We start from the raw sequence: 9,948 nt of genomic DNA, 5'->3' as shown, positions 1-9,948 counted from the left end.
ACTTTTCCACGTATCTCTCTAGTGCACTTGAATTTTTGCTACATTATGGTAATTCTTCTGGCATGTAACAGTTTTCATCTACCTACCAAGTGTTAGCAGTTGAAACCCCAGAGGCATGTTATTTGTATACTCTGAAGGAGAAAGCACAGTCTTAATGATGTTGCAGTTAATGAACCACCTTAAAAAATTCTAGCATATGTGGAGTATCTGGGGCAAGAGTAAGTGTTGTGTGTGTCAAGCTGTCTTCTAATGTTCTGTTTTCGATATGGCTCTTCCAAAACTTTGAAGAACACTGATCTATACAAAGGATAAATTCAATTTTTGGACAGAATTCAAATATGAGAGTAGAATATCTTGGATTTGCTTTTGCTGCACCTGAACACCTTACATAACAACTCTCATTATGTAAGCAATGACACAATTTTCTCTTCTTATTTTCTTAAAGCAATAAACCTGACTTCAGGATGTTGGAGGAAGAAGATTCTTTTCTGAATGTTAAAAGATCTCTGAAAAAGAGAATGGTGAAACACAGCACTCCAGTGGACTCAATGCTTTCAAGAACAATGCCATCTCTTACAGATCTGACAAATCAGTCAATTAAGGACCAAGATGCCACTAAGAGAATTTATGGATCTCCAGTGCCAAAGTCAAATCTAAGTAGAACATTAGCTCAAGTATCATCAGTACGTGTTGAAGCATATATCCCTCGTATGTCCCCGAAAGAGCTTTCAGCAGTGTTTGACTCACAAGAATTGAACAAAGAGATAAACCAAAGCTCTCAGGTTGTATTTTCTAGAAGAAGGCTTTCAACGGTGTTGGCCTCTGATGAATCAAATGAAGAACCAAGTGATGATGTTGTTGCAAATGTAGAGACTCAAGCTCCCACCAAATCATCTGAGGAGGCTACAGTAACTTCCAAGAGTGGACCTTCATGGCTTGTTACTGGAATACCAGGGATAAAGGATCTGCCAATAGTAAAAACCAGAAAGAAGAAAATTGATAAAGCTCTTGTGGTAATTGTTTTCTCTTAGTTATGAAATAGCTAAACTATACTATTTCCCACAAATATTGAATATACACAGGTCTTTCTAGTAATATGGGATAATTTTAGTTATGGAACATCTCCACAACTTCAGCAGCAAGAACATGTATTTATTAATTGAGTCATAACCTGCTAGACTCTGTGTTATCATTCCTTATCATAGAGTGGATGGGATGCAGTTTTCCAAACCCGTATTTGCTTCAGCTTGTGAACTTGCATGACTACTTGTGTACACTAGTGCGAAAGTACACTTTTTTAGTATATCTTTCTTTAGGATAAACTTAAGAATGGGAAGAAATCAGTGATTTAAATTCTCAGGTTTCCTAATGTTGGCAAGTTAACTAAAACTGGAGAAACAAATCTACTACTTTCCTTGTTCAACCCAAATCATACTACTTTATAAAAAGAATGTCAGTCATTGCTAATGGGGTGTTGTGTGCAGTACTTTGATTAGTGTGGGGTTTCCTATGGAAAGCTTAAATTAATAGACCTTGTACAGATCTTTTTTTTTCTGTTCTGTGGAGTACAAGAGCTCAATTCCCTGGAACTTTGATAATTGGCTGTGGAAAGCCCCTAGAAAGGATAGGGAGGCAGTAGATTCAGGCTCTGAAGGCTGTCACATCAGCGTGAAGCCATCAGATTCTATTCTAGTTTGTTTTTTCCCCTGTACCATATTGTTCATAGGTGTGTGAATGTTCAGGAGAACTTGCCTACTCTAAGAGTAAAGGCTTCTCAACTTAAAACAAATTGAAAACTTCAGCCAAAATCCAGTTGAGTTCATAATGCTTTTGTGTATGTTGTACGGTTTTATTGTTTTGGTTTTATGTTATTTTTGTGGTGGTGGTTCTTTTTAAGCAGGTGACACCTGAATGGATTTGGTTGACTACATTTTCTTTTCTGTAACAGAGGAAGAAACAAAGAGAATGGCTTCTTCGACAACTTAAAAACATTCAGGAGGCAACTGAACATGAATTGACAATTGAAGAAGCTTGATTGAACTACTTATGGAATTAGTGCTATCACATCCTGCTTGTGGGAACAGCTGGTTCAGATAAATTGCACACCTAACTAAAGTGCCTGTTAAACTTACTCTTTCATTCCAAAATGTTCTTTTTGTTTGTTCGTTTTGTGATTATTTCTGTCTCTTAAATCTAGGAAGAGTTGGGTACAAATTAAGAAATGCCTGTCCATGAGAGCCAATGTTCATTTATAATGGTTGAAAGCCTGGAACAAGGAGGGGAGGGAGAACTTTATCTAAGAATCACTCTTCATCATGCCACAGCTCTTCCAAACTATGCTCTTTTGTGTAGTGTTCAAATCTTCTAGGATTGCTGACATTCCTTAAGTGACAAAGTCCTAGTGGCCACACATAGTGCAATCATGGTTAGCTAAAGGAGAATCTCCTCATCTAAAGAGTAATCAAAACTGATGCAATAGGGAATGTTTTTGCTGCTAGCTGAGGAGATGAGGAAATAGTTAGAGGCACCAAGGAGGGAGGCCAGCCTCTAGAGATTACTAATTCATGACAGTTTGTTTTGAAGTTTTGGTTCAAAATTATTTTGCCACTGCCCCCGATGGTAAATGCACTTCTCTGATGCATTGAAGGTCCCTAATGCTCAGCTGTGTGTTTTGAGGGGGTATGGGTTTTCTGTTTTTCTCTGGAGCTGCTGCATGCAGGGGGAAGAAGGGTATCTCCTTGACAGCTGTGTTAGTAAAATAGCAATTCAGCTCATAGCAGCTCTTTCTGAAGCACCAGTCAAGAAGTGATGCAAAAAGCATAGTGCTCATCTTAGTTCCTACTACTGTCTGTTACTTACTCTTTAGGCAGAGTTTAGCGTTTGCGAAGTGATCTTCGGTATGTCAGCAGCAGGCATTCGGAACAGATTTACCACATGTGCACACATAGCATTATACTTGTGTGGCTCTAGCATATGTGCTTTCCCGGCCATTCTGGTTTTGCAGCCTGTCCTCTGCACTACCTAATTACCCCAAAGGGGAGCATCCCTGTTCAAACAAAACTGCAAATTAACGACAGAGGCAAGGGAAGTTTTTCCATTTCCTTCTCATACACTGAACTTGTAATATCTCATGTCCAAGATGGCAGAGAAGCCGAAGCATGGCCCCTGCCAATGTTATGAAACAGGCTAACCAATAGCAGCTGTGTTATGCTCAAAAATGCAAATGGAGTTGTGGTTTTACAAACTCTCTCAGGATTTAAAAGGAATCAGGATGATTTTGCTAATGATTCCTGAAGTGAAACTTCAGAGTTTCTCAGTAGAACAGCCTTGTCCTCAGACCTGGCTTTCTGCAGTAGCCAGGCAGTGGGGCGATATTTCCTCTCAGGTCAACAGCAAAAGCACACTCACATGGTTTGATGTTTAGTTAGTGTGGTGTTCTGGTATTTGTTTGTGTGTGTTACCCAGGCTGCTTGTCTGGCCCTCACAGGTTCCTCTGGCAACCAGGGAGCTCCTGGCTGATGTAAATCCCAAGCTGCTTTTGAGATAAAATAGGCATGGTTGCAGATGTGCAGCTATTCCCCTTGAGCTTGCAGGCATTTCATCAGCATCTATGATTTGTGCCAGGGGCTGAACTAAGATCAGGCAAGTGCAAGGTTAGCATAAAATCCTCCTCTACTCCTAGGACAAGTACATATTAGTCTGGCCACATGACCTGATGCTTAATCCAAATGACCCAGTTCTGTCTCTTGTTTATTTGTACCTTCCCAGATAGCCAGTTACTCTTGTTCCTTCTTCAGGCTTCTCATCCTGGTCTCAGAAAGTCTTGATACCGCTTCTGGTTTTCTCTCTACCAATCACCTCTCAAAGTCAATCTTGGCTCCTTCTTGAGCCCATCCAGTTCCTTGATCTCCAAATGTCTCCATCTAATGTCTTCTCCAATCTGGCCTCTAGTGGCTTCCTTCCTTATAAAACATAGAAGTCTTCTGTCTTCCATGCCTGGTCTTCACTGCTGAATTCCTTGTCTATATGATACAGAATCACAGAATGGTTGGGATTGGAAGGGACCTCTGGATATCATCTAGTCCTACCCACCTGTTAAAGCAGCTTCACCTAGAGCAGATGACACAGGAATGTGTCCAGGTGGGTTTTGAATGTCTCCAGAGAAGGAGGCTCCACCACCTCTCTGGGCAGCCTGTTCCAGTGCTCTGTCATCCTCAAAGAACTTTTTCTTCATAGTCAGATGTAAACTCCATTGTTTCAGTCGGTGCCCATTGCCTCTCATCCTATTGTTGGGCACCACTGAAAAGAGTCTGGTCCCATCCTCTTCACATCCACCCTTCAGATATTTATAAACATTTATAAGATTCTCTCTCAGCCTTCTCCTCTCCAGGCTGAACAGACACAGCTGTCTCAGTCTTTCCTCATGAGAAAGATGCTCCAGATTCCTAATCATCTTTGTAGCCCTCCTCTGGACTCCCTCCAGTAATTCCTTGTCCTTCATAAACTGGGGCTCCCAGAACTGGATGCAATACTCCAGATGCAGCCTCACCAGGGCAGAGTAGAGTGGGAGGATAGCCTCCCTCAACATCCTGGTCACACTCTTCCTAACGCAGCCCAGGATGCCATTGGCCTACTTAGCCACAGGGGCACACTGCTGGCTCATAGTCAATCTGTTGTTCACCAGAACTCCCAGTTCCTTCTCTGAAATGCTGCTTTCCAGCAGGTCAACCCCTAACCTGTACTGATGCATAGGGTTATTCCTCCCTAGGTACAGGAACCCTATACTTGCTTTTGTTGAAATTAATTAGGTTCTTCTCTGCCCAGTACTCCAGCCTATCTAGATCTCGCTGAATAGCAGCACAGCCTTCTGGTGTATCAACCATTCCTCCCAGTTTTGTATGACCAACAGACTTGCTGATAGCCTCTGATACCTGATGTCAGTCTTCTGCCAAAAATCAGACTCAGCTGTTGTATCCCTAAGTGCCTTTGTCTGCTTAGTATGACCAAGTTAATGATGTTAGGCCAAATGGAAAGGTTATTAAAGGCCAACTGGGCCAAGTTCCAGCCCTTAGCAGGCCAGGGATGTAGTTGCTGGGAAAGTCCTTCTCAGGACCTGCTTCAGGCTACATTGAATGTAAGAGGAATCCGGGGAATATGGCTGCTTATAATCTAAGAAATCTTTGGGTTTATGCCAAGTGCATCCCCAAACTTTCTAAGATTAAGAACAGCAAATGGTGGGAAAGTTTTCCAGAAAACAGGGCTGCCACCCTGCCAGATTCATGGGATTAGTTGGTTCCAATGAAATCCCAGAGACTTTCCTCAGTGGAGTGAAAAAAATTGATGATAGTGGTAGCATAGGATTGACTTTGACTGGGTCTTTGCAGGTCATGAAGCTGTATCACGCAGACAGATGCACAAAACTAAGGGCTATCAGTATTTTGGAAACCACTTCTATTCCTTGTCTTTGGAATGTTTATAAAGAAATACAGAAGACTGTATAGCATCCATCTCCCACCAATTTAGGTCCCCATGAATTTGCAAAAGTCACAATATTGCTCTGATAGCATTTCATGAGAAAATATTAATAGAATTAATTGGTGCTTCAGGGGTTTTCTGAAATGTGTCTGATATGACATCAACAGTATTATATTAGGTTGGTGCAAAAGTACTTCTGGGTTTGGATAATGAATTTTAAATCATTATAATTAGGCTCAAACACACCTTTATTAATCAAAGTAGTAATCATTACAGTCAATACATTTTTGCCAACAAGAAATGTTTGTTTATTCCAGTAGTGTAAAAACCCATGCTTCAGGGTATGACAAACTATTGGAAAGCATTTTCTGCATCCTACTGGTTGTGGAAGCATTTTGCCTGCAAAAAAGTGATTGAGATGCTTGAAGAAGTGGTAGTTGGCTAGTGAGAAGTCAAGTGAATATGGCAGATGAGGCAAAACTTCATTTGTTCAACTTTTGAAGCACTGGTTGTGTGACTTGTGGTTGGGCATTGTTGTGGAGAAGAATTGGGCCCTTTCTGTTGACCAATGACAGCTGCAGGCATTGCGGTTTTCAGTGCATCTCATCGATTTGCTGAGCAGACTTCTCAGATGTAATGGTTTCGCTGGGATTCAGAAAGCTGTAGTGGATCAGACAAGCAGCACACCACCAAACAGTGACCGTGACCTTTTTTTTGTGCAAGTTTGGCTTTGGGAAGTGCTTTAGATGTTCTTCTCAGTCCAATCACTGAGGTGGTGGTCACCGGTTGTCGTATAAAGTCCACTTTTCATCAATGTCACAATTTGATCGAGAATTGGTTAATGTGGTGTTTGTTTGTTTGTTTGTTTGTTTGTTTGTTTGTTTTTCATAGAATAAGAGAAAACCACACTTCAAAATGACAATATTTTTTATTTTCAGCCACCTTATGAAGCACCCACTTATCAAGCTTTTTCACCTTTTCAATTTGCTTCAAATGCCAAATGATCATAGCATGGTCAATGTTGAGTTCTTCAGCAACTTCTCATGTAGTTGTAAGAGGATCAGCTTTGATGATTATTCTCAATTGATCGTTGTCAACTTCTGATGGCCAGCCACTATGTTTCTCATCTTCAAGGCTCTCATCTCCTTTGGAAAATTTCTTGAACCACCACTGTACTGTACATTCATTAGCAGTTCCTGGGCCAAATATGTCGCTGATGTTCTGAGTTGCCTCTGTTGCTTTATGACCCATTTTGAACTCAAATTTAAAAATTGCTCAAATTTGCTTTTTGTCTAACATAATTGCCATAGTCTGAAATAAATATCAAATAAAAAGCAATTAAAAAGTCAGCAGAAAAAAAAAATAAAGCAAAAAAAGTCTATTCAAATGATGTATAGCATAACCACATTTATTTACGAATATATTCAAACATCAAATGGCAAATTTCAACAATGCAAAAACCATTATTTCTTTTGCACCAACCTAATAATTAGTTATAGGTTAGAATACTAAGGGATTTCAGCTAGACCTATATAGCACTAAACTACACATTATCCCCTAGTGAATGATGTTCCTAAAGAGAGGTTTTCTCTAACTTTAAAAAGCCAGGATGTTAGGGAATATGAAACTACATGTATCAAATGACATGTACAAAACTACACTGCTAGTATTGCACCTTATGTGCAATATGTGAGTATATCCATAATGAAAAAGAATAGTATTTATTTTGTTCACAGGATATGCACTTTCATTTGTTTCTTCTGTAGACTCCTGGGTCTACTGGAGTTTAATGTCTAAGTTTAATGTTACAGCTAGTTTTCTTTTATAGTATACAGAACAGGCTTTGAGAGAGGCAGTAATAGTATGCAGTTTCAATGTTCTTTAATGTTCATCCTCTAGTGGCAACAATGGCAAATTACTGTTTAGTTAGCAACTCTCTTCATGTGCAAAGTTCCTTTAGGCATATTTATATTGCAATAGCAACACAGAGTAAAAAAACAAACAAAACAAACAAACAAACACAACAACAAAAAACTCTGTGTCAGCCACAGAGTCAAACACCTCCAAAAAACAGGCGTCTCTAATTATTAGTGACCTTAAGTATAGATTGCAGATGCTGAGGCTGAAAAAGATTAGGGACTACAGACAGTAAATTCTTATGAGAAGATAGCCCCCAAGGCATCACATTTTGTAAAATAAAATAACTCTTTTTTCTTCTGAATGGATGAATGCCAATCAGAATTGCAACAGGTTCCTGAGCCTTGCTTTTGTCCTGATTTTCAAATGCAACACTGAACATGTTTGGAAGCACCTTCCCACTTCCCACTGCTCTTTTAGGGCAGTATTTTTCCTTCAGGAGCTAAGCTATGACCTTGACCTAGGGAACTGTTTTCAGTACCCTTGTCTCTGAATGGTTATTGCACAATCTACCTGCTGATGGTGACTAAGCATGATGTTGGATGGAGAAGAACAAAAACAATACCAAGAACAGAGGGATGAGACAGAAATGTCTTCACCCTGGATTCATGAGCTCAGCCTTGTTCCCACTGAAGCAACGGCAACACTCCTGTTGACAGAGCTGGGAGTGCTCTGCCCAGCTGCAGTGCTTCTATAGGAGGCCAGATTGAAGAGAAAAATGTTTAGCACACATTTTTAACATACTTTTAAACATATTTAACATTTAAATAACAGAGAACTGGTAACCAAGTTACTTCTTTGCTGATCATAGCTGAACAATTTTAGGATAACTTGGAAAAGTAGAAAACTCTCAAATAAAAGCAGGTGGTTTTTTTTTCTCTAGATCACAACATAGTTACATTCCTGCTACAGACAAAATCTTTAATAATAAATTGCCCAGCAGTGTCAATGACCCATACTTCAGTGTGGTTTTGTTCTATAAGACACACAAGTACAAAAGTCTCCCTTAGCTCCCTCTGTCATTGCAGTCCACAATGTCTATTAAAACAGCTCATTTCTCAACACTTCTGACATATTAGAAAAAGAATAAACATATTGAAGTTTTTACTGAGCCTTACAGCCCCTAGAAAAGTTGGACCAGTTGAAGCTATTCTGTAACATTTTCAAATGTTATTAAAAACTAGACCTAGGCACAGATCCTAGCACATCACCTAGAATGTAGGGGCCACCCCAAAAAATCTTCAGATCTGCTGCTCAGTCCTTGTACTGCAATGTGGGTGCCTAATGCTCCTATACAATGAAATTTTGTTTGATAGTGTAGTCAGTGGCAGCAGGCGTGCAGACTCTGTAGAGCGTGACAGCAGCTCATGGTTGCCAGCCTCCTGGCTCTGCCCATGCATGTGATCTCACAATACTTTACACCAGATCCATCCCTCCACCCTAAAATGGGTCTTGTGCACAGGAGATGCATAGCAGACACCGGTCAGGCAGGAGGTATATTTATCTGCCTTTAGTTTCAGCAGCTCACAGGATAAAACTAGTGGAAGTGAGAGACTGCAATTCAGATCCCCTTCTCATCTGAGGTAGGACCTTGAAACTGTCGTATGCCACAAGGCAGTAATCACCTCTTTAGACTTAATGTGAAGTCAAGCCTTTTAAGAGTTACCTGTCAAAGTTGTTCTACTTTGCCTAATTACTCATTAAAAAAGAAGATTGAACATGATTGATATCATTGATCACATTGATCAGTGATACACAGTCTTGCATTTGTGGAATTTTATTTCTTGGGGGTTTTCCTCTGTCTTCATGCATTTTTATTGAAGAACTGCAAAAAAGAAGGGGGAAAAACACCATTCATTACTCACAGGGATCAAAAAAAAAAAAAAAAATTCCTGTTTCTTGCTGTTGGTGCCATTTTGATTCCTTTTATTGTCCTCCATTTTGTTCTTTTGGTCTTTCCTAGCACTTTCCTCTTCTAACTGGCTTGCTTTTAGCTCTTCATGTCATTGTAGGTTTGTCCCCTCTTTCACTAGCAGATATCGTAAGCCTCCTTCCTAAAGCTTACATCTTACATCTCCTCCTAAAGAGGAGATGCCAGCAATGAAAGGGTGAAAGAAATATCTCATACCTCTAGGACAGGAAAACAAAAGCTCTCTTTCTAGAAATGAAATAATCCAACTTTCTAGTATGGAGTGGGCAGCATGGGCAGCACTGCTGACAAATTTACTGGGAGAGGACCTGGATTCAGAAAAACACTTACAAGATGCCTTTCAAAGTATACTTCCCAGCCAAGAGAGCACCAAACAAGTTACTGCATGATACAGCATGCAATTAAATCAAATTGCATAAGCCATAGCTCAACATCAGCAACAGGCTTTGCCGCCATGACAGGGAAGCCATTACAATTGGACATAAGGCTTACAATTGCCATCAAATATCTTCAATTATAACAGATATGCTAATGTGGATACGTGTTATAATTGTAACTGTGCTAGAGGAAAGAAAGAAGGGGCGGAACTGGTGTAGTGGAGAAATAAGTACTGTTTGGCATCCTGA

At 40.0% G+C, this 9,948-nt stretch overlaps 1 protein-coding gene across 1 annotated transcript; it reads left to right on the top strand.

The window, feature by feature from the left end:
* Positions 1-464: 464 nt before the first annotated feature.
* Positions 465-2,035, top strand: CCDC201 (coiled-coil domain containing 201; the record flags this gene model as incomplete). Its single annotated transcript, XM_082046040.1, has 2 exons — positions 465-1,013; positions 1,949-2,035. The coding sequence occupies 2 exons, from the start codon at positions 465-467 to the stop codon at positions 2,033-2,035; spliced, it is 636 nt and encodes a 211-aa protein (XP_081902166.1).
* Positions 2,036-9,948: the final 7,913 nt, after the last annotated feature.

This window comes from Streptopelia decaocto (genome assembly GCF_964273445.1).
Source record: "Streptopelia decaocto genome assembly, chromosome: 2".
NCBI classification, from domain to species: Eukaryota; Metazoa; Chordata; class Aves; order Columbiformes; family Columbidae; genus Streptopelia; species Streptopelia decaocto.
This window is presented reverse-complemented; position numbering and strand designations above follow the sequence as displayed.